Source organism: Eurosta solidaginis, chromosome 3 (assembly GCF_040869045.1).
Source record: "Eurosta solidaginis isolate ZX-2024a chromosome 3, ASM4086904v1, whole genome shotgun sequence".
Classification (NCBI taxonomy): domain Eukaryota; kingdom Metazoa; phylum Arthropoda; class Insecta; order Diptera; family Tephritidae; genus Eurosta; species Eurosta solidaginis.
This window is the reverse complement of record NC_090321.1, coordinates 208844122-208869462: the sequence shown is the minus strand read 5'-3', so window position 1 is coordinate 208869462 and position 25341 is coordinate 208844122. Positions and strand designations below refer to the sequence as shown.

Below are 25341 nucleotides of genomic sequence, written 5' to 3'. Positions count from 1 at the left end.
AAGTAAGCTTTCCAAAGCTAACTTTAAGTATGAAAGCTCAAGTTTAAGGTGAAAGCTTCAGCTTAAACGTAGAAGAGCTTTTATCAAAATTCCTTTTAAGTAATAAAAAAGTAAAAAAACTCCAAAAAATGTTAAAATTTTAGTCAATCCGTTCGCAACGTACCTGATGTATATTGTTTTGATCCCGTGGTGTAATCGCATCGGCCCCTATACCCGAATCTGGACTTGGTAAATCCACTGTTAGGCCAGCAGCTGTTATAGCTTTCGCATATATAGGTGTACAATTTTTCATGTGTCCCGTTGAAGCTGAACTATGTGCTGCCATACTAGTCACGGGTGCAGCAGCCGTCGTAAAACGTCCCTCATATGTGGTGCATGGCTGTGGTGGTTCACTCTCGGCACCACCATACACAATATTGCGTGGCGCTTGCCCATAGCCAGTCTGTGTGTCTGTATGCGTAGGTGCTGTGGTATAAAATTCACGATAATAAGGATCACTAATGAATGTAGATGTGGGACCAGTTGAGCTGAGGCGTGTCGTTGCGTACATGCCATAGCCATCGGGTGTGATGTAGGGGCCGGGACTGGGTGTTTGTGCATTGACATTCACATTGTTAGCGCCACCGCCGCTACCGATAGAGACAGGTACGTTCGATTGATGAGCGCCCTGCTGGAATGCATGTGTGATGGTTGATTGATTGAGCAGGCGCAAAAAAGAAAAGATATAAAAATAAATTTTGTTAAAACCTTTAATTTAAAAATTGTGTGCAAGAAAAAGGAAATAACGCAGTTCCAGTGTAGCTTCACTCGAACGTGTGTCTGTCTCTAAATATATTTAACGTTCATTCTATTTTCAGTCATCAGTAATCCGCTTTATACACTCCTAACACTATAGTTTTACTACGGTTTTTTGCATCTGAAACTTTATTACTTAACATTTTCTTCTATTCGGCATTGTTTCGTTCGCATGTGCTACTACGCCTTCAAGCACAAAAAAATCACCAAATTCCGGTTACGCGTTAACGTGCTAATTGTTAAATCTTAAAAAACAAGAAAATGACAGTATATATGCTCGCTCAATGAATGGTGCATTTGTTGTTGTATCACGCACTTCAATCAGTTCTCGATCTGTACGCTTAACATTTTCCACTTTTGATTTTTTATTCAATTTAAGTTTTTTTTGCATGGAATACCGAAAAAGGTCACCTCCATCAAAACTGGTCCTGCGCTTAATGTTAACTTTTTTTTTTTTTTGAAGAAATATCTTCAATTTGCTTTGGGCGCGTTATAATTTTTATATTTTTCTTGTATAAATTTTGTTTTTGTTTGCATCACTAATTTTCGTGTGGGTTAAGCCTTTTATAGCGCCGTCCAGTTGATGTTCAACTGGTTATGGGATGATTGTTGTTGGTTATTAGTTTCAATTCTTGAGGGCAAGCAAAAAAAAAATACTTGCTCCAACCAGATACGTTGAAAAGTGAAATTATCTGTTAATGATTGGTAATTTGTCAGATGACGGAAGGTCATGGTGATGGTTTTTTGGAGGTGTTGACGTTTGTTTGAAAGGCATGTTACGCATGCGCAGTTCTCTTTTTTCTGATTTTCGAGTTGCTTGGAATTTTGGTTGTACTCATTTTAAATTGACTACATTAAGTTTTATTTGTTTAGTTTTGATTCGGTTTTATGCCTATGTTATGTTATATCATGCTATTCAATTTTGTGTGATGCTATATTATGTAAGCTTATGCTATGCTTTGATAAACTGTGTTATGTTATATTTTTCCAGGTTATGCTATGGTGTGTTACTTTATGTAATGTTGTGCCAAATCACTTTACCACATATTATGCTGTTGTTGTTATAGCGATAAGGTTGCTCCCCGAAGGCTTTGGGGAGTGTTATCGATGTGATGGTCCTTTGCCGGATACAGATCTGGTACGCTCCGATAACACAGCACCATTAAGGTGCTAGCCCGACCATCTCGGGAACGATGTAGTGCCATACTGTGGTTTTGTGGTGGCCTTTTTATATATTTTTTATTTTATTTAACTTTTTTAAATTTATTTTGTCTTGTTTTATTTTATTTTATTTTATATTACAATATTTTTAGATTTCATTTTATTTTATTTTAATTTTATTTAGCTTTGTTTTCTTTAATTTGATTTTATTTTATATTATTATTTTGTCTTTAACTTTATTTTATATTATTGTATATATTTTTTAAATTTTGTTGCATTTTCTTTTAATAAATTTTTTTGTTGTAATTTTCTTTTCTTCATTTATTATTTTTGTTTTCAAATTTATTTTATTTTATGTAACGGTTTGAGGTTATTTTAATTTTTTTATATTAGTTGTGTTACAGCTTTATGTTTTTGCTATTTATGTTGTGCTATATGTTATATTCATATGTTCTATCTTACGTGCTATATCATTTGTCTTAAATAATAAAATATAATATCTGAATTATGTTATTTTATGTAATGTTATATTACGTTGTGCTGTGTTATTGTATGTAATGTAATGTTTTTGTATGTTATGCTATTTGATGTTATGTTACATTATGTTGTATAATACTATGTTGTTTTCTTTTATTCAGAAAACAATTATGTTTGAATTTTTTCGCTTTGTTCCGTTTTGTCATGTCAACTAAGTCATGTTATGTTAACTTTAGTTCTTCCCGTCAAGTTCATATATATTTATTTCCCTCAGAATTGCACAATTAACTGTCCTCCATCTTTTACCACTCACCTGCAAATAAATTTGTGTGCCGCCGCTGGCACCGTACATTGTATCGGTTGTTGGACTTCCAGGACTAATTGGCGGCTCTTTAATTTCAATGGTTGTTGTGTGCGTTGGTGATGATGGTGACTGCACAACTATAACCTGTGAAATTATGGAATTTTATGTTTTTGAGTGCATTCACTAAAGAAGAGGAAAAAAGAAATGTTCTGTGCGTAGATGGAAGGAGAAGGACCAAAAAAAGATGTATAAAGTAAGATGATTTTGAGACGAAACAAATATAAATATCCACCAAAGAGTGAAAACAAATTATTTGAAGTAGCAAAACACACACATACACAGCGAAAAAAAAGTCGAGCATAGTACCAAGTTTATATACTTTTACCAAAAATTCGCTAAAATTAAAAAAATAGCACAAACATTTCAAACATCGTCCATTTCGAATACATGCGTAGACCATTGTTGAAACCTCAAACCAATTAAATATTTAAATGTATGCTGGAATGGAATTTTTCGTCCAGTAGAGCAATAAAACAAATTTCAAATTTTTGTCAAAAATAATACACGTTTTGATGCTTCCCGTCTTCTTCAAATAGTCTAGTTTTTATTCCAGCTTGCTTGTAAACTTGCTTATAGTACATGATTTCCTTTCATACATGGTAAAACTTTTTAAAGAATTTTTCAATGCGACCAAAGTCAAAAGTAAATAGGTCTTTAAACGTGATAAGGAAATGGCATTATATTTCCAATCAGCCATTGAGTTTCCCCTGCAGGTCTTTGAGTCCGATGTATTTCAGTACTCCACTTACCAAGTAAGGAAGAAAGGGGTCTCTCGTATGATTTCATAGTTGAAAGCTCAGGCTTTTGAAACTACGAGGTTATAAAGTCCTATTTCATGATTTAACTTGTTTGTTGCCTTCAAAAACAACATACATTTTTTTTATACATTTACAAAAAAATATGTATTTGCATATAAATATCTTACATAGTTTTGATGAAATGCATGTGAACATTATTCGCTTAGCTGTGTTGTCTGCGCATGCGTAACAATTGATTAAACAGTTGATTGTGATTATATTTACATGTTGGTATTAGTATACAATAAATTTGATGGATATTAATTTATAAGATTGCATAGACATTTAATCAGCATTGCAATAAATTAAAATTTAAAACAAAGAACAAACAACAAAAGCAACAAAAAGAGAATTAACAAAAGCTGCCCTAGCGATAGATGTAACATAACCATGCGAATGTTACGTAAATGTGAAAACAAAAATATATGGAAATGAAGGAATGAAATTGCTAGTTCAGTCTTTGAGACAATAATTTATATAACGATAAATTAAAAATGAAAAAAAAAAACTTGTATCCAAATTAATATTTCAAATGAATGTCTGATTAAGTTGTGCTGCTTTTTCGATTGACTTTACGAGACGTGACAATTTAAGAAAAAAATGGCTTTTATTTTTTTCTCAAATTGTTTATAAGCTAATATTTGAAATTACTGTCTCCTTAAGTATTAGCTCCTTTCATTTACTTGTAGAGTCGTGGCAATTCGAAAGAAAAAATTGCCTAATATTTTGCTCATGCAAAAATAGATATGTTTTAAAAAATTCCTAGTTTTAATGAAAAGAAATTTTTTTTTTTAATTTATGTATACTCTTTTTTCATTTAAATTTCAAAAACTTTATTAACATTGTAATCCGAACTGTTGTGTTGTCATTAAAAGCCGTTTTTTAATATTTTTTGTAAAAATTTTTTATTATGCTCTTTTACTATTGTCATAGTGCAAACAAAACAAAAACCCACAAACAAAGTTCATTTTATTTGTATATTAATTTCACTTGATGGATGATCAATCATTTATACTTTTATCGACGCTTTAGTGGCGCTGCTGACATAGCTAATTTGCCTAGCTGAACAGCAGTGCTTGTTAGTTAACACCGTGTTGTTATTGTTGCTGTTGCTGCTGCTGCTGTTCGCTATCAACTCACAATACTTTTTATACTCAGTTGAGCAGAGCTCACAGAGTATATTAACTTTGATTGCATAACGGTTGGTTGTACAGGTATAAAGGAATCGAGATAGATATAGACTTCCATATATCAAAATCATCAGTATCGAGAAAAAATTCGATTGAGCCATGTCCGTCCGTCCGTCCGTCCGTCCGTCCGTCTGTCCGTTAACACGATAACTTGAGTAAATTTTGAGGGATCTTGATGAAATTTGGTATGTAGGTTCCTGCGCACTCATCTCAGATCGCTATTTAAAATGAACGATATCGGACAATAACCACGCCCACTTTTTCGATTTCGAAAATTTCGAAAAATCGAAAAAGTGCGATAATTCATTACCAAATACGCATTAAGCGATGAAACTTGGTAGGTGAGTTGAGCTTATGACGCAGAATAGAAAACCAGTAAAATTTTGGACAATGGGCGTGGCACCGCCCACTTTTAAATGAAGGTAATTTAGAAGTTTTGCAAGCTGTAATTTGGCAGTCGTTGAAGATATCATGATGAAATTTGGCAGGAACGTTACTCTTATTACTTGATGTCTGTTTAATAAAAATTAGCAAAATCGGATGAAGAACACGCCCACCTTTTATAAAATTTTTTTTAAAATTAAAATTTTAAAAGAAAAGTTAATATCTTTACAGCATATAAGTAAATTATGCCAACATTCAACTCAAGTAATGATATGGTGCAACAAAATACAAAAATAAAAGAAAATTTCAAAATGGGCGTGGCTCCGCCCTTTTTCATTTAATTTGTCTAGGATGCTTTTAATGCCATAAGTCGAACAAAAATTAACCAATCCTTGTGAAATTTGGTAGAGGCTTAGCTCCTAGGACGATAACTGTTTTCTGTGAAAAAGGGCGAAATCGGTTAAAGCCACGCCCAGTTTTTATACACAGTCGACCGTCTGTCCTTCCGCTCGGCCGTTAACACGATAACTTGAGGAAAAATCGATATATCTTTACTAAACTCAGTTCACGTACTTATCTGAACTCACTTTGATTGGTGTAAAAAATGGCCGAAATCAGACTATGACCACACCCACTTTTTCGATATCGAAAATTACGGAAAATGAAAAAAATGCCATAATTGTATACCAAATACGAAAAAGGAATGAAACATGGTAATTGTATTGGTCTATTGACGCAAAATATAACTTTAGAAAAAAAACTTGGTAAAATGGGTGTGACACCTACCATATTAAGTAGAAGAAAATGAAAAAGTTTTGCAGGGCGAAATCAAAAGCCCTTGGAATCTTGGAAGGAATACTGTACGTGGTATTACATATATAAATAAATTAGCGGTACCCGACAGATGATGTTCTGTATCACCCTGGTCCACATTTTGGTAGATATCTCGAAAACGCCTTCACATATACAACTAAGGGCCACTCCCTTTTAAAACCCTCATTAATACCTTTAATTTGATACCCATATCTTACAAACACATTCTAGAGTCACCCCTGGTCCACGTTTATGGCGATATCTCGAAAAGGCGTCCACATATAGAACTATGGCCTACGCCCTTTTAAAATACTCATTAACACCTTTCATTTGATACCCATAATGTAGGTACAAACAAATTCTAGGGTCACCCCTGGTCCACCTTTATGGCGATATCTCGAAACGGCGTCCACCTATGGAACTAAGGATCACTCCCTTTTAAAATGCTCATTAACACCTTTCATTTGATATCCATTTTGTACAAACGCATTCTAGAGTCAACCCAGGTCCACTTTTATAACGATATTCCGAAATGCGTCCACCTATAGAACTTAGGCCCACTCCCTTTTAAAATACTCATTAACACCTTTCATTTGATACCCATATAGTACAAACAAATTCTAGAGTCACCCCTGGTCCACGTTTATGGCGATATCTCGAAAAGGCGTCCACATATAGAACTAAGGCACACGCCCTCTTAAAATACTCATTAACACCTTTCATTTGATACTCATATCGTACAAACAAATTCTCGAGTCAGGCCTGGTCCACCTTTATGGCGATGTCCCTAAATGGCGTCCATCTATAGATCTATGTCCCACTTCCTCTTAAAATACTCCTTAATACCTTCCATTTGATACATATGTCATACAAACACATTCCAGGGTTACCCTAGGTTCCTTTTACAACATGGTGATTTCCCTTACGTTGTCTCCACAGCTCTCAACTGAGTATGTAATGTTCGGTTACACCCGAACTTAGCCTTCCTTACTTGTTTTATATATTCTTTGTTATTGCAATAGCTTTTGACCGCTGATTGCGTGTCGTGTTGAGAACAAGCTCCATAACAATGCGGAAGATTAGCAAATCGCCAGCGGCAGCAAGCGTTGACTCTACGGTACAAGTGAGCTAGCAGCCAGCTATCGACGTCATCGTCTTCATCGCTTACACTGTCCACAAATTACGCAGTGGCAATGATTAATTGAGCTGGACCAACAATTCATTGTCATGAAAATCCATAGCATGGCCCTCTAACCTGTCCTTGTTCGTAGGCATGTTTGCTACTGCTGGAAGCTCTAGGTAACTGACGCAGCAGCTATATTCTCCCCTCATTACTCATATATAGTTTGACCTAGCGACTCGCGCTTTTGCTTTGGTAGTCTAATGTTTATATTTTTGCTTTTTTGTGTTCACTTTTAATGCTTTGTATTGTTTGATTTTTGTTGTTGTTTTAATAACTTTATTACCATGTAATTGGAATTAAAACATTTTTACAATTGTGCTTTTTGCAATTAATGAAATCCGAGTGACATATTTAGTTTAGTTGACTATGGCTTTGATTGATTAATGAACGAAAAAGTGGCGACAAGAGTTTTTAACAAAAAAATTTCGTTCATAATTGCAAAATGGACCTGATAAAAGAAGAGTACCTTATACAAACAAGCTACTTACTTCCAAAAATTTATCCAAAAATTGGTAGAAAACAAAGTCGAAAAAAGTAGTTTCCAAAATGATTCCGATAATCCTATAACTATTCTTCAAATATTGATAAAAATGCAATTCCGGCGTAGCAAGGAATATATCGAATATCGAATATTAAAAATGTCCAGAAAATTATTTAGAGATAAATCTTAAATTTTTACAAATTATTGCCAAAAAAGTTGTATCAAAATTTCTGGAAAACGTTTTTATACGAGATTCGAAATTATCCAGAAATAATGCCGCTATGTTTTCAAAGTATTCCAAGCTTAATTTCAAGTAGTATCCCAGTACCAAGAGATACTAGGGAATCTTTTCATAATATACGTGAAGACCCAATGATCAAAAACTGAGTCCACAAAAAGGCGAACACGAGCAATAATCGAAGGCCAAGCAAAGCAAAGGTCTGAAGTAGACAATCCATTTAATCTTGTGAAATGAATCGAAATCGAAATTTTGTAATAGCCCAACAACTTCTATTACTTCATTATTTACCTTGTATCTATTCGTTAACAAATTTTATAGTGCTGCACCCAAAATCAAATGAAGAAATTTCATGACTTACCATGCTTATGCATGGTTAGATTTGAAATGAAATTTAACACAAGCAATTTACATAAATTAAGAGTAAACATTTGGAAAAGAAATTAAATTAAAACAAACCAAATATTGAGTGGTTAAAATGAAAAAAGGAAAAAAAAAACAAATATTTTCAACTACAGATATATCTAATAGCGCGACACTAAATAGCCAAGCATAGGCAGAGTTGTTTCAAAGAAAACTTACGCTTTAAATGCATGACGGCACAAGGTGACGATGCGTTTGCCCGCGGAGTACAAAATTTTTGTTTTATTATAAGTTGTTTTTATGATAAACTAATTATATACAACATGAAATAACTGAACATATCATATCGTATATGTCACACAGCTGGGCTGTGTATAACACTAGCAGACCTGGCAGACGTTGTTCTGCCCTAAATTTGGCTATCTGCATACATTTAATAAGCTTTTTTCGTCTAACTCTGCCCTACCCCTCTACACTTTTTCCTAATCTTTTTATTCACTCCTCCCTCCGTCTTTTTCGCTTCATCTCCATCTTCCTCTCATTCTATCTCTTTCTCGGTCTCCTTCTCTTTTTTCTCTTCTCTCAAGTTTTTATCTTTCTTCTTCATCTCTTATTGCCAGTCCCAGAGGGTGGTATGTATTTTGTTCCAGTACCACTCCGAGTCTCAGTCTCAGTCCCAGTCCTAGTCCTTATCCCAGTCCCAGTCCTTCTCTGGTATACTTCCCGAAAAAAAGCATCGTAAATACTAATATAGGAAAATTTATATACGAAATTTCAGGCAAATCGAATAGGACGTATGTAAATAGATATGTGGGTATTATTAATTATTGTCTTTATTTCGGCTTAGCATGCATATTTATCAGTTTTGCCAGGTTGATGCGACTAAATCGAATATCACAATGAACTTTAGAGCTCTCAGTAACAGCTTTCATTTGATATCGATAATACACACACATTCTAGGTGTATCTGGGCCCACGTTTTGGGCTATATCTCGAGACCCTAGCCTCCCAGTTGTATGAAAATTATCCTGTACTATAGCACTCATCAAAAGCTTTGATTTGATATCCATATTGTATAAACACATTCTAGGGGTACCCGGGTCCACGTTTTGATCTCAAGACCCTAGGCACGTAGCCGATTCTCAGATTTACCCAATATGCTCACAAAAATTTCATGAGAATCCGTTTAGTCGTTTCGGAGGAGTTAAGTTTCTAACACCGTGACCGAAGAATTTTATATATTAGATTATGTTACCACAAGATTATTTAGGATGACCATATAATGTCACAAACCTCACAGTGTAACATAACAAAGCTGTTTTCATAAAATAAAATAACAGGACATAACATAACACCACATAGCATAACACATTGTGTCATCAGATAACATTACATATTGTGACATTTTGCATAAGCGAATATAAAATATTTTTGCATAATGTAACATAACGTAACAAAATATAGCTTATTATAAGATAACATAGCATAATATAACATTACAAAATATAACATAACCTAACATAAGGATTTAGTTCAAAGAGTGCACAAAATGTGCCAGAAAAAATTAAAATTGAAAACATGACCGATATTACGACGCTGGGATCTCGTATGAGTCATTCACGCCAGTAAATAAAAAAACAAATTCAATTCAAAACATTTATTATAACTAATCAGAATTTATGGAAATGTCAATTCGTATCGATATTTTTTATGAATGCAAAATCTTTGCATTTGCTCTGAATTACATATAATACTTTTATGCCGGGATTTTCCTTGTGTTTTATAATATGTTAATGTGTACATTAGACTGGGTCGATTTATTAACCGATATCGCGCCATCGATTTTTCGATAGGATTTGGGCTCAGGAAAAAAAAGTTCCGCTACGCATACCCAAAAAAATAATTTTCGAGCCTGCGAAATTTCAGTTTTTTTACTTTTTTTCGACTTTGATTTTTAAGGTTATTTTCATGACCTACTAAAAAATTTACATTTGATTGTAAAATTTCCATGTATACCCTGTTATCGACAATGTTTTTGGCGGATATTTTTGGGTCGGACAGGGTATACATATGAACATTTTTTTAGTAGGTCATGAAAAAAACCTTCAAAATCTAAGTCAACAAAAAAAAAAAAAAAAAAATGAAATTTCGCAGGCGCGAAAATTATTTTTTTCAGTATGCTTAGTGTAACTTTTTCTTGAGCCCAAATCCTATCGAAAAATCGATGGCGCGATGTCGGTTAATTTTCGTCCATACAATTCGACCCACCCTAGTGTACATACATACATAGGTACATACGTTTTTGTGATAGTCATAAACTCATTTATATATGTACGTATGTAGTTTGTATTTTGTATACAGACAGCTATATATTTTATATACATACATAGGTAGACTAGGGTGCACCGTATTGTCATGGAAGCAGATTTTCATTGTGAATACTTTTTTTGTTATCACCACAAAAAGGCTTGGAAATAAAAGTTATTACGAATTATGTAAGAAAATTTAAGAATTTTTGCATCTTCGTACATTTCTATATATGTAATTTATTTCCAATATAAATTATAGGGGAAATTTTTTTCTCATATCTCTTGGATCATATTTTTGTATACAATTGCATGCTCTACAACTTTAGCTTTCTTATAATTTTTTATAATTCTTTGCTGTTGTTGAAATTGCCCATCTAATCGACCTTAGGGAGGATTGTATGCCAGTTTTTTTAAAGCGTTCGATTCTCTGTAAAATTTTGTCGAAAGATATTCCACACATAGGAACTCGTAAGATTCGTTTACGGGTCAAAAGATGCAAAACGAAGTTTTTCCATAAAACTTGTATGGATAGTAAAAATATTTAAAGAGGTCCGTCTTTAATATTATTTTCTATAAAAAGGTATATTTTTTTGTTATACTTCTTTTTGAAGTTATACTTCTTCAGGCGCATTATAAAAAAATGATAAGAGTGAAATTTAAAAAAATGTAACACAAAAGGAACAGGTTGAAAATGCAGTTAGTGTGTTATACGCGCATCACTGTAACACAAAAGTAATAGGTTGGAAATGCAGTTCGTGTGTATGTTCGCTATCCACTGTACGAGCAAACTTGCTTCGAGTGGGGCTTTCACAGTAAGCATCACATATATACATGTTGGATTAGATCGAATGGTGAAAAAAGCTTTCGCTAGCGTTATTTAACTTCGGGAGTGCATTTATAGGTATATATGTATTTTCGTTTCATATCAGCTTGACATATATATACATTTATGCGTGTTAATGTTGTTAATGGTTAAGAATGCATACATCTCTTAAAAAACAGTTTTCGTTAACAATTTTCAACTTTTCGTCAAAATCCTTAAGCGAAAGAGCCCTTTTTTGTACGCTTGTATATACGTATGTACATATATGCTAAAACTTATTTCCGGAAAGTGGACCAGGTACCGATTTTGCTGCCCTTCTTCATTATACTTCACTTTCCTTTTTTTAAACACCCTAACGTATCATACACTTATATATATTTATCATATTAAAAATACAATTAAATTGAAGTTCGTAAGAAAACAAAAAATAAAAAAGTCAACAGTAAATAAAAAATATATTTATCATACGCCATCTCAAAGCATTTAACGATTAAATAAATGCATATAACTATACGTACACACATATGTATGCCCATGTTTGTATTGCTCGTTTAGCAACTGTGATTGAAAAATATTTATTTAAAAAAAAAATCTGGGATTAGCATTAACTTTTATTTCAACATAGCGGTATATCTTTTATATAAGAAAATGTATTTGAATGACTTTAATTTTATGACATGGAAATTTCTCATTTAATTAAATTTTATTCTTAACGAATTTCGCTTTCAATAAAACTAACAGCAGAAAGCAAACGAAGGTAAAATAAAAAAACGCGCTAAGAATTTATGAATTTGGAAATAGAAAGAAGGTAGGTGGTGAATGAATATACTCGCATTATATTTTTGGTGAGTGACGAAGGTGCGAGTTGCTCGCTTAAGTCTTTCGTTAGAGTATGTAGATTTTTGGCTTTTAACGTTTAACGCTTGTTGGGCAAATTTTTTTTCCCAACTGAGATTTCGGTTGTAGTCAATTATAGTTGTAGGCGTTTGTGGTGTGTTTTCAACAAACAAATATACATACATACATATGTTCACTTCCAAATATTTGTTTAGTATACATAGCTATGTATGGGATCATATTAAAATTTTGATTGCCTTTGTTTTTATTATAGCCTTTTAAATTTGATGGTATATACCAATATTGCACAAATTTGGGTCCTTTTCGTTTATTTTACGTATTTTTCCTACTTTTATAACGGCATGTTTTTTTTTTCATTTATATTAACACCCGCATCTTTTATTATTCGTTTTATAGCCAAATTAAAATTCTAAAAAAAAAAAAAAAAACAAAGGCGCAAGGTAAGGTTGCAACTCAACTGCTGGCAGTCATAAGCGTTAATTGCAAATGAAAAATTAATGAGGTTACAATTAAATTAACACTTTGGGTGTTCTATTTAGCACTATGATATATACAAAGATAATAAATTGGCGTTTGTTTGGTTTAATGTATAAGCGAATGGGATTCAGGTATCTCTGTTCAAGAGAATAAAGATTTAGCTTTTATATATTGTTTTTTTTTTTTTAATTGGCGGACAAATATGCGTATTTTTGTTCCTTCGCTAAGTGAATATTTTTAAAATTTGCACTGCATTGTTAGTTTGTTCAAAGCAATATGCGAAATATGATTAAATTTGTTCTTAATATTTCTTTGTTAAGAAAATATAATAAAGTTTTTATGACTTGTCTCGTTGGTGTATTGTGTAAATATACTACGCCAGTTTGCCAATGCAATGGTGCTAGACCATTCGTACAAAATCTTGAACTCCACTACGATGTTTTTCTACATCATATTATGTCCGCAAAAAATGTTATGTAAATTTATAGAATTTCATTTTGTACTACGTCTTATGCTATGTTATGTTTTTATGTTATGCTATATTTGTGCTATATTATGTCGGGTTAAGTAATTTAATGTTATGTTATATTGTGTTATGCTATGTTATGTGAAGTTATGTTTTGTTATGATGCGTTATGTAGTTTTATGTAATGATATGTTATGCTGTGTTATGTTATGTTATATCATGTTATTCACGGCTTACAATATCATACTCTGAGTTGAATCATATGCTATGCCATGCGCGGTTCCAGGGGGGGGTGGGGCTTTTTTTGTATTGACTGTAATGAAGTATATAATACTAATGTACATAGTAGTTTCTTATCACACAATGGATTTTTACTAATGTTTAATTTTTTTTTTGGTTTTTACGTTATTATTACATATATTAAAAAAAATCCCCCCCCCCCCCCCCCTAGAACGTAAAAAGCAAGAAAAATTAAAAATTAGTAAAAATCCGTTGTGTGATAAGAAACTACTATGTAGGTTAGTATTATATATATCATTACAGTCAATACAAAAAAAAGTTCCCCCCCCCCCCTGGAACCGCGCACGGCTATGCTGTATTACTTATATAAAAATTTTAAAGTTTTGTGGTGTTGTATTATAAGTTAATTTATGTTATCCTATGTTATTTTATGTTACGTAACCAACTTTTTTTGTGTTGTGCTATGCTATGTTATGTTACGCTATACTTTCAATGTCAGTTTATTTGCTTGAATTTCGACAATAAAGGAAAATAAACCTTTCTCTGTTTTCTTTTGAAATAAAAAAAATGTTTTCATATTTGCATGCAACATGACACACTGTTCCTCATTAGTACTATCCGAATATATGTAATTCCTTGTACTCACTCCAACTACCTACCTACATATGCCGTCATCCAGTGAGTTCTACAGCTCCGGCTCACGTTCAATTCTCACGGGAATGCTTTGGATCATTGCGAGGCTTGAGAAGCAGATGTCGTGTTATTTTCGCACACGTGAAATGTGATAGGCAGATGTCGCCGCTATTTTTCATTTATCTCATACGGCGAAAGGCTAAGCAGCGACATCTATTTTTGACAAAGTAGGTTTATTAAAGACAGCGTTGCCAAACTAAAGACAAGTAATTAACAAATTTTCTGGCTCACAAATTGAACCAGACTTCTATCTGGATTTATCTGGCTCAAATCGTTGTTGTTGCATTTACATGCAAAATTATTTATCTGGGTCAGGCTCTTTGCCACCGGATGGTGGCTATAGTTACCAGTACTGCTATGCAGTAGCCTGTGTAGATAAGGTGTTTGTTTACTTAATTGGTTTTGTCGCGCCATTTCGGCTATAACACTAACATGCAAACAGAGCGCGGCAAGGTCTAATGAGGCGTTAATTGCTTTTCTTAAGTAAGAAATTATCAAGAAGCAAGTAAACAAATAGAGAAACTAAAAACATTGAAACAAAAGGAAAATAAAAATATGCCCTATTTTGCTGTGCGCTCCTGTGTCCCTGAGACGAGCCATTAACTGCGTATGCCGGGTGCTCTCTACGATTACTACCTGTCAATTGTTGCTGCGTGTTTTGAGTAGTGATGACTATCATTTACTGAGTAGAGATATGTAGCTGTCATATCGTAAAACTGATTTATTGCATACAAATTTAAAGAAAAGGTCAAAATATAGGGGAAACAAATTTATATTTGCAACAGTAATTAAAATTATCGCATATTTTCAGTGGCATTTTAATGCATTGGATTGTCACCAACCACGAGACAAGCGTACACACACACACACACAGTGGTGCCTGTAAATATGATTTCTAGCAAGTGCGCTTGCGTGCGTGCAGCAGAAAACCACTTAAAGTTGCTTAGTTTATTTGACGCCATGTCATGTCATGTGTCATGTCTCATTTGCAATTCAAATCAATTCGTGTTTCAGGAAGTACGGAAACTATTTTTTCTTTCGCACTTAAGTTTAGCTAAAGGAAAAAGTAAAAATAAAAATTTTCTGCTGTTATTAATTTATCTTATTTTTGTATATTTTTTAAAATTTGTTAAATTTTTTGTAGCTTTATATTAAGTTTCTGTTTTTGCATTTTTTAAATTTATTTCTGCTGCCTAATATGTTTTATATGTCTAGTTGTTTGTGTTTTGAGTTCGTTTTGTTATTTGGTAATTTTTTGTAAATTTTATTGTCATTAATTTTTAATGTTTATTCAACTTTTAATGAGTGTTTTTGTTTTTTTTTTTTCAACACTCAATAAATGTGCTTAATTTTTGAGATTATTTTTGCTGGCGTGTGTGTATTGTTATTCAGAATAAAAAAGTCATCAAAAGTATAACTAAACAAAAACCAAAGCATACTCAAGTGTTTTATTACATTTTGACAGCGCAAATTAATATCGAGCTTTGAAGGCGCAAGTTTTTGATTTCTGTTGCTTTTAAGAGCTCTTTAGTGTTTTGGCTTAGTAACACAGTTCTAAAATAAAATGATGATCGGCGCAAAGCATAGGCGTGTACAAAAGAAAAAATGTAAAACTATCTAAAAAAAAATATTATTTGTGTAAATTTAAATAAACAAACTACAACATTCTTCAAAGCTTAACCATGTTATCTATGTATTTAGAACTTTATAGCTGCTTCTCAATTCTAATTTTGTGTTTTTTTTTTTTTGTAATTTGCTTAGTGTCACCGGAAGTTATTTTTATAAGTGTTTTTTGAAGGTCTTTATAAAGAATTTTATAAAATACTCACGCAAAGTGCTTGTATCTCAAAAAGGCCTTGTCTAATATCGTTTACAAATATTTTGTTTTATATCGCCAGTAATCGATATCAAGCAATGAGTTGCTGTTTTAAAGCAAATATTCATTTTGGAACTATGCCTACGTCTGCTGTTAAATGATAGTTGCTTTGTTTTTTATGACCTTGCCAACAGTTCTATAGATTCAAATTGCTTCATAAGCTGAGATGTAAATTCATGTTTGGTAATCGATAAAATCAAGCAATGTATAGATTAAAATTAAAGTCGTTAAATATAGATCGATTTCAAGACTCGCAAAAAGGTTCGTGAATTGGAAGTGTTGAGTTAATAGATAAGAACTTAAAGGAGAAGGGGTAGTTTTGGCATGGTAAAGAGGGAATCATACCAAAAAAAAAAAACAGGAAAACGATCTTAGTCAGTTTAGCCATGTCTCTCTGGCTGTCTCCTCCTACATAAGGGTTGTGCAGAAATATCAAATATTTATGGCCCGACTGGAGACGGTTAAAAGGTTTCGCCGAGCGGAAAAGTTCAGATTTTAATATATCGAGTCTTCATCAGGTACTTAGAGCTTGGATATCGATGAAGAATGCCTTATGCGTTCCCAATCAGGATACTAATGTACGTATAATATCGCCAAATATGAAATTATAGATTTCGGGCAATCGAAATCAAAAAATTCAATTTACTTGACACCTATTTAAATAAAAAAAATAAATGTAAGGCGCGATAACCTCCGAAGAGATCTAAGGCCGAGCTTCTCTTCCAATTTGCGTCGTGCTCCTCTTGATTTTTCCCTACAAATTGGCCGGACGGGACCTACATGTTTTATGCCGACTCCGAACGGCATCTGCAAGGCAGATGAGTTTTCACTGAGAGCTTTTCATGGCAGAAATACAATCAGAGCGCTTGCCAGACACTGCCGAGGGGCGACCCCGCTTAGAAAAATTTTGACACCTATTTACCGTATCCAAAAAGGACCAAATTGATGTGTGATTTTTGTGACCTGAGGTGTGAGACTGTAAAAATCGTTTATCTAATTTATAAGAACCAGCACAAAGCAGCTGTGAATAATTCATCAAAAGCAAGTTTTAACATGGCTGGTGGTTAAAAGATTTTATAATCTTTGAATGGTATATCTTAAGACTGTCTTTAATAATATTTTTTGAACTTATCGATTCAGGTGATAAAAACGTAAGTAAGCATACACAATTATAAAGTAATAAATAAGTCAAAAAATTATCATAAAACGACATATTTTCAAATTTTTGAGAAACTTTTTGTTGTCATGGCGAATATGTTTAGCTTCCCAAATTAAATGCATAACTTTCCAAATCGCTATGCAGATCAGATACCTTTCTGCGATTAAAATATGCTTGCAATCAGCTCTTGATGTGATGTGTGACAATCAATTGACATAAGAGTTTTGAGCACCGATTTGTCGAAAAATATGTATGAAACTTAGAAAAAATTTTCATATACATAATATTTGTTCATATTGGTCCCAGGAAAATGTGGGCGAAGTATGTATATATGTATACGTAATTTTCGATAATCCTGTATTATGGTAAAATTTATTTATATAATGTTATTTTACTAATTTGCATAAGATTTTGGCTTCTTGAGTATCAATGCACAGCCGTCCAAATTAGAAATTCTAATAATATTAACTTTCGTTTTTATCCAACAAGTTTTGGATTCTTACTTATGTAAATATCAATCGAATTTGTTATATTTAACGTCTATTTTTAGCATAATTTTTATTTGTACTAAATTTTTTCAGTTTGCATAGCTAATTAAAATTAATAAAAAAAAACATATTTTGTTCTTTGTCTTTACATATTAAGATAAAAATCATATAGCTAATACTGTTAGCAAGCGTATTGTAAAATAATAAAATAGCATTAGCAATTATTAAAAATCACAATCACCATATAAATAATCATAATCAACAGCATGTGGGCAGCAGCATCACTGCTGAATTCAAATGATGTGGTGATGTGATGACCAAAATTAACGTCACAAGTAACCTTGATCGTTTATTGTTATAGGAAAAGAGGACAAAAGGCAGCAGCAGCAGCAGCTTAGAACAAAGCAATAAAAATACAAAATATGCGCACAAGTGTGCACTTATAATAAACCTATTCAAATTATGTACCTAAAACAAGAAGAAGAAGTAGAAGCACACACAAAAACCAATAAATAAGAAAAAAAGAATAACATTTTCAGCATATTTATTATTGATGATGCTAAAACGCTTTAAACAGTAAATAGCCAAAAATTACCATCGCATTATCATAATTTATGTGATTGATTTATATAAACTTTTATGAGCGTCTAAGTATTTGTAGAATTATGCAAAATTTTTAACTTTATGTTACTTTATAAGGAAGAGTTTGTATAAATAAGCAATAATTTTTTTTTTTTAATATAAAGCTACAAGAACATCATAGTTAAATTCATAACCAACACACAAATACATTGTTAGCTAAAATGCTATTAGGCGCTTGCGCTGATAATCTTATAATATTTTGTTTAAATATGAAATTTATTGAAAAGTGAAACTTTGAATATTTTTAATTTTTTTTTTTTTTTAATTTTTGGAAATGAAGTTTAAAACGCTTATTTTAGTATTCGTACTAATTTTTATAGCAAATAAAAAAACAACAGTTGTTCCGTTTATGCACCGGTACCCGACGTTTCAGGTGATACGGATATGTTTGTGGAATGTTATATTGTAACTCTAGAATATTAGAATTGCAGTTCAACCTATCGAGATACATTTATCACTGAAATTTGGATCAATGTAGAATAACGAGATATGACTTTATGCCTAGCTGCCCTGCTTTCGCAAGGACAGGACGTTAGTAATTGGGCTAAAACTCAGCGAATCTCCAAAAGACTTATTATAATTCGAAGTGTTATCAGCAACTACATCCTTTTTACAATGGAGTAAGCAGATCAGACGATTTTTGAACAACAACATGACTTTTGACTGTGACTTGTAAATAGCAGCAAATTTTATCAGCGAGCTGCAATTATTCATCTTTTAAGGTTATTAGTGGACTAACCAAAAAATTTGTATTAGTGCGGATGCAAACAAAGAATATCAAGCACTTATATGCACTAACACACATTTACTAGTAATGCTTCGTAAAATGAATAACTCATAAGCCACGAAGCAGTTCAGTACTCAATTGTCTTATTGAGCAAGAAAGTCAACTGTGTTATACGAAAACACTAATTGGAATAAGTAAGACTAACAGCGTAATAAAATGAATAAAGTCATATCAGTCTTCTGACGCTAGCATCACAACGATGTACGCGAAACTAAAATAAATACAGCGCTAAAGTAAAACTGATAAGAAACGAAGTATACAGTGCAGTACACACGAAATCATCGTGCTACTGAGTTAAGCTGTAGTTACCCACGAACGTACGTACAAAAAACGTGTCAGCTGACACGACCTATCTTATGAATGTGCAATGTAAACGAAAACTCACCGACGTTCAATGCACGTACGTATGTAGCCCGGAATGTAGAAATAAAAACTGTTTTGATTTTTTCCGTAAGAACGTGTCAGCTGATCGCTCTCTCACTAGACAGAGTTGCCTAGTAAACTTTTGTGCGCTAATTTTTGATCGTTTACAGTTTTATGCAAAACCACCTAATTAAAGTTTGAAAAATTGTGAAAATAATTCGAAATAATTACGTAAAAGTGCAGATTATAAATATGTAATCTATTTATACTTATTTAATACTAATTCCATCCTTTTACAACATCAAAAATTTAAATAGAAAAAGTTGATGTTTCCACAGGCTTGCATTCAAACAGGTCAATGGCAACATTGTTTTCGTTGCCACTACAGGCATAAATTTCACTCAAATGTGTGTACGTACGGAATACGATACGTACGTTACACACGTCGGTGGATAACTGCAGCTCTATGGCGACTATGATATCAGTTTATACTCAACAGTTTCATATATGTGTGGGGCATTTGTGTTGCGGGGCACTCGTATTATTTTCTATTTTATGTACTTATTACTCATACTATTTTGTGTACTTGACTAAGTACACATTTAGACACAATTTTTTGGCTCATGAGTAAGTGCACTAATTTTATTAGTACTCAAAGCAGATCTCTGATTTTTATACGCGACTGTGGCTGAACAGTGAAAGAAGATGCATTTATTTTAAGCGCAGTTTTTACTGCGATCGTGTTAAATCGTAAGCAGCACAAATCACAGTTTTCGTCATTGATAATTCCGCTGCTTATTGTTCCTGTGAGAACTGTAATTTTGTGTGTCCCTGTAAATAATCGTAGCCGTTATGTTTCCACAGTTTGCAAATAACGGCGATTTCTTCGAAGCTGTCGTTGCGGCTTACTGTGATATTCATATCACAGTGACAAAATCCAAATACATATACATTTGCCTACCATATACTGCACACTTTTTCACTGTGACTTGTGAAATTTTTCTTAATCGTTGTTTCTTAACTGCAATAGCGCTTTACAGCGACTGAGCAACACAAATCACAGTTTTATTGATTCATATTTCCACTGTTGCCGTGGTGAGACATTTTAAGAGTGTCTGTCTTTCCGATAATTAGTAATCGTAATTTTGCTTGATATCAGTAGCCAACCCAAAAGACTCGAATTGTTATCCGGCACTGTGTACACCCTTACTATATTAGAGTAATCAGATCAAATAATGTTTGGAAGAAAAATGTGATTTGCGAGGGACTTTTCTCTAGCTCCGATTTTTATCCGCAACTGTGACTGAACGGTGATAGAAGCTTAATTTAATCAAGTCACAGTTTGCCAAATGCGACTCCGCTATATAATGTGACTAAGCAGCACAAATTACAGTTTTGTTTATTTATGTTTTTACAGCTCATTACATCTTTGATTGCAGCCATGGCTGTGCCTGTCTTTGTAAATATTGGTAACCGTGGTTGTGAGCGGAACGCAGATATTTTCGAAGTTAGCAAATCGCCGTAATTTGTTCGAAGCGACAGCTGTGTCTTACTAAGATTTCCCAATCACAGCAATAAAGTCCAAGGTACCTTAAAACTATCCAACCATGTACCTACTATACGAGTTTTTGTGGTCAAGGGAATGACGTACCACAATGAATAATTTCTGTGTCCATATCCGCAACTTCTAACCACCAGCCACCATATTTCCCTCAACCTTACACATAGGTGTCATAAAGTAGGACATTTTTTGGTTATTGATAAGAAGAGAAAAGTTGCAAAACTTATGCTTTGCTTACTTCGACTTCTTTCACATTTATCAATTTTTTATCAATTTACTTTTCGTTATATGTGATTCTGTGCACCAGCACTCATATTGGTCTTTAGTCAAGCGCTTTTCTCTGCCCATGCATTTAGTTATTCAGTATTTATTACTATAATTTTATTGAATTATTTTGTTTTGTTGATTTTCCGACAGGGTGGATAAATGATGTATATTGGAACGATTTTTCGTCATCCTTGACAAGAGTTTGGTTTCGAGACAAATCGGTTTCGGGGTTGTGCCATCATCAGTGTCGATTGTCTTTCTGGTCTGTTGTTGTCGTTTGTCTTGTATTTATAGTTCGTAGGCACATGAGCAGGTATTATCAAAATTGATTCTTGTGTATATTTATATGTATGTGCAGTGTGTTCATTCAGAACCGAGGTTGGTTTTTACTGAGCAATTTGTGCGACTGGATGAGGCAGGTAAACGCCAGTAATTCTAGTCGCTTGACCTTCGTTGTGCGTTTGTTGCTTTGGCGCGTTTATTGTTTTATGTTTATTTGTTGTACCTATGTGATTACTTTGTTTCTTGTAAACAAGTTTTAAAGGCTCAAATATTGTGTTTATCTGTCCTTTTGCTTGTATGTGAAGCACCCTAACTGATATTGATATTTGCTGGGGAACATTCATTTTCGACCATGTGGTTCGCGAAGTTAGACTCTGGTATAATGTTTGGATTCCGTGTTTGTTTATTGTAACCTCTAATATGTTCTCTGAACCTCGCTCCTATTTGCCTTCCTGTTTGTCTTATATAACTGTGTTGGCATCCGAAAGTAAGCTTGTATACGCCGTGGCCCCTAAACGGATCATCTGAGTTAATGTTAGTTCTTAGTTTTCGCCCTAGATTGTACGAAGTTTTGAACGCTGTGTTAATTTTGTATTTTTTAAAGAAGTTTGCCAATTTATATGTTGCTTTTCCAGTATATGTCATAGTCGTCCAAGTGTTATTATTTTCCTTTTCATTATTTCTGTTTGGTTCTTTTTCTGTTAGTTCTGGTTACACTACGGATTCATTCCTTCTATGCGAGGTCCTCATGGACCGGCCAGTTCAACATAACCTAAATTATCAATCGCGGCTTATTCCTGTAATTCAACCCATTTTCGTGTTCGTTCTACTTCAAGTGAAAATATTTGTTTCGGTTATTTTGAAAAAGATTGTTTTTTTTTTTTGATACATGCACTTTTTGCTCATTTGACCCTGCCAAATGTGCTTAACCACTGGTTAAGAACGCAGTAAAAAAAGTCCGAAAAATACTTAGTACTTTTGTTTACTACTAAGAAGTTTTAAATTTGCATAGCCCCCCGCCGTGATGTCAAAAAAACAAAAAAGCGTATTGCTTAAATCAAAAGAAGATAAGAAAATTCCTAAGAACAAACAATTTGACTTTAATGGATAAAAATTATAAACGACAATAATTTTAATGATCAATTTAATGATAAAACTATAACTTCACTTAAAAGCAGCATAAAAACTAAGTTTTAATAGTTGCTGCAAACATTTAATTAAAATTAAGAATTGCTTGTTTTTTAATGAATCACTCAACTCTATGCTTATAATAAAGCATTAGACGACTTCAAACTGCAAGTAACTTTAGCCAATAAAATAAAAACCCAATATTTTCCAACTTTGGCAGCGTAAACATTGCAGCCACAGATTGGCATTTGATGGATATTTAACATGTGTGTTTCTTCGTTTTTTGTTTTTACCCGAATCACGACACTAAGTGCTACTAAACGATGCATAATTATGTTTACACAATATGCTAAACCAATAACTGCAGCAAAGAGAAAAAATTAAGCCACTCGCAAGCTGTTAACAAAACATAAAAAAGCAGCAACAATAACAACAACAAAAAGATAATAACGAAAAACACGCACACCCCCAAAAAACGCTACTTTATGTTATTTGCTGATGACACGAAAGACTTAAGAAACGAACTTGTTACACCCGCGCCATAAGTGACCAAAGTTGTTAATACGTTCGTATGCGCGTATGTGTGTATATTTGTTGTAGCTAAATACAAGTGGCAAACTTAAGTGCCGAACTTGTTTCTGTTTATCACGCTAACAAATGCCGAGTGTGTTTTACTCTTTTTGTTGTTATTATTGCAACACCCGCATAAAAGTCAATAAAATTGTTATTGCTTTACAAAAAAAAAAAAAAAAACAAAACACAAAAAACATATAGCATGCTGTTTGTATATTCATGTGAGTATGAAGCGAAAAGGCGCAAAAGTCAAACAGCGGCAATGGTCTTTCACTGACAGCGGCAATGCATGCATACAACAAAAAAAAAAATAAATAAATAAAAATAAAATAAGGCAGTGTGCAACATGCAGTGGCAACAAAATACAAGCAGTGCAGTTGTTTGTTAATGTTTTTTTGTAAATACTTGTAAGCCCTCTTTTTGTGTATTTAGATGCGCTTTAAGCTCAACTGTGATTGGTTGTTTGTTTATCACTTGTTTTTTTCTTTTTATTTATAAAATTTCATTGCTTATTTTAATATTTTTTTGTATTTTGTTTATTTATGCTTGTTAAAATATTGATTTATTAGCTTACTTATTGTCGTTGCGCATTAAACGTTTGCTTATTTTGCATGTGTAATAGTTATTTTGTTTTTATTTTGTGTTTAAATTTTTGTTGTTGTTGTGATTTTAATTGGTTTTTTAATAGTTTCTGTTTTTCGACTAATTGCTGCATTGGCACCTGACATCGTTGCTTGCTGTTGCATGCATGTGATACACAGGCTTTGCATGTTGCTTGATTTTTTGCTTATGGTGCTATTGTTTTTCGTTTGTGTGTGCTAAATGTAGGCTGTGCAGTGTTTCTCACGTTATCGTAGCTTGTAGTCAGTGTTTTTGGGTTTTAACCTTTAACTTTTGAACAAAAGTAAAATTCGCTAGAATTTTTTATTTTTTTTGCACACCAAAAGAAAAATAATCATACATGTGTATGTAGAGGAGTGACTCAAGTACAAGTACTACAAATCGACCTTCCCGGGGGCAGGCAAATTGCCAACTATGAAGATGATATTGTCGTAAGAGCAGTGGCCAAGAAACGTGATCTGTTCTAAGCATTTTGTAATGACGCCTTGGGAAGAATAAAGCAATGGCTGTCGAACATTGGACTGGAGATGGGTAACAATAGGACAGAACTGGTGTTGGTGAACTCAAAGTGGACTGTGGATGAGTTAGTCCTGACCCTAGGAGATTAAAAAATAAATTCAGTCTCTTGAAATATTTAGAAGTAAATATTGACTCAAAACTTACTTTCATGGAGAAGTTCAGGGCGGTGGGAGAGAAAGTTTCTAGATTTAGTGGAGCCCTAATGCGAATAATGCCCAACATTAGTGGAACTTTCCATTAAAAATTTAGTTCCCGGAATGTGCAGGGAAGTAGATTGTTGGACTGCTGTGAGGAAGATGGCTTTTTAGTTATGTGGCAATTGGCGGATGCTGAAAGGAAGCGCAGAGAAATGAGCATGATGCAATGGCGCCTACATCGCGCCCCCTGAGGTTATGCTTAACGGCATTTCCAGGGGATGTGGACACATGGGCAGGATTAGCCTGGTTTCATTGGACCAATTGAGGGAAGTGTGCTGCCCCAACATCCAAAAAAATAAAAAAAATAATAAAGGCCGGGAAATTGTATATATGTAGTCATATGGAAAAAAACTGTAACTCAATTCAACAAACTGGAATTACACTAAGTCCTTAAGGCCATATATAGAAAGGCAAGTTATCTTTTAGGTACAGGTTAAGCTTTTCATGAGGGGTTAAACTCCAATTTTGACAAATTTTAAAACTAACTTAGAGCTAAACAGTTCAGTACGTGGGTCTAAGTGACGAGTAGTATTTGTTTCACTTTTCTTTAATTTTTATGCTTGGAAATTTATATTTTTTTAATATTCTTTGATTTTTCAGGACTACTCTGCACAAAATTCTATAATTTTTAATTTGGCTCCTAATTCACCCTAAACTACTCTTTCGGTTCCCAACCAATTGATTTTGAATTGATTCAGAAGTCAAAGTTGACAGAAAATTCCTTTGCTATTTCTTAGCCTTTTAAAAAATCAATTTCCGACGACAT

The 25341-nt window shown here is 33.3% G+C and overlaps 1 protein-coding gene across 23 annotated transcripts in view; it reads right to left on the bottom strand.

Annotated features, from left to right (window-relative positions):
- grh (grainy head) overlaps nucleotides 1-25341 on the bottom strand; it is a 663099-nt gene that overhangs the window by 147538 nt on the left and 490220 nt on the right. For 20 of the 23 annotated variants that reach the window (XM_067774942.1, XM_067774948.1, XM_067774949.1 and 17 more), the window contains 2 exons: nucleotides 2747-2881; nucleotides 164-670 (listed from right to left, as the gene is read on the bottom strand). The exons of 1 other annotated variant lie outside the window; for it this stretch is intronic. In XM_067774942.1, the coding sequence (XP_067631043.1) occupies nucleotides 164-670; nucleotides 2747-2881 (642 nt within the window). The remainder of the gene's footprint in view (nucleotides 1-163; nucleotides 671-2746; nucleotides 2882-25341) is intronic. 2 more of the 23 variants (XM_067774955.1, XM_067774957.1) reach the window with 1 other exon arrangement.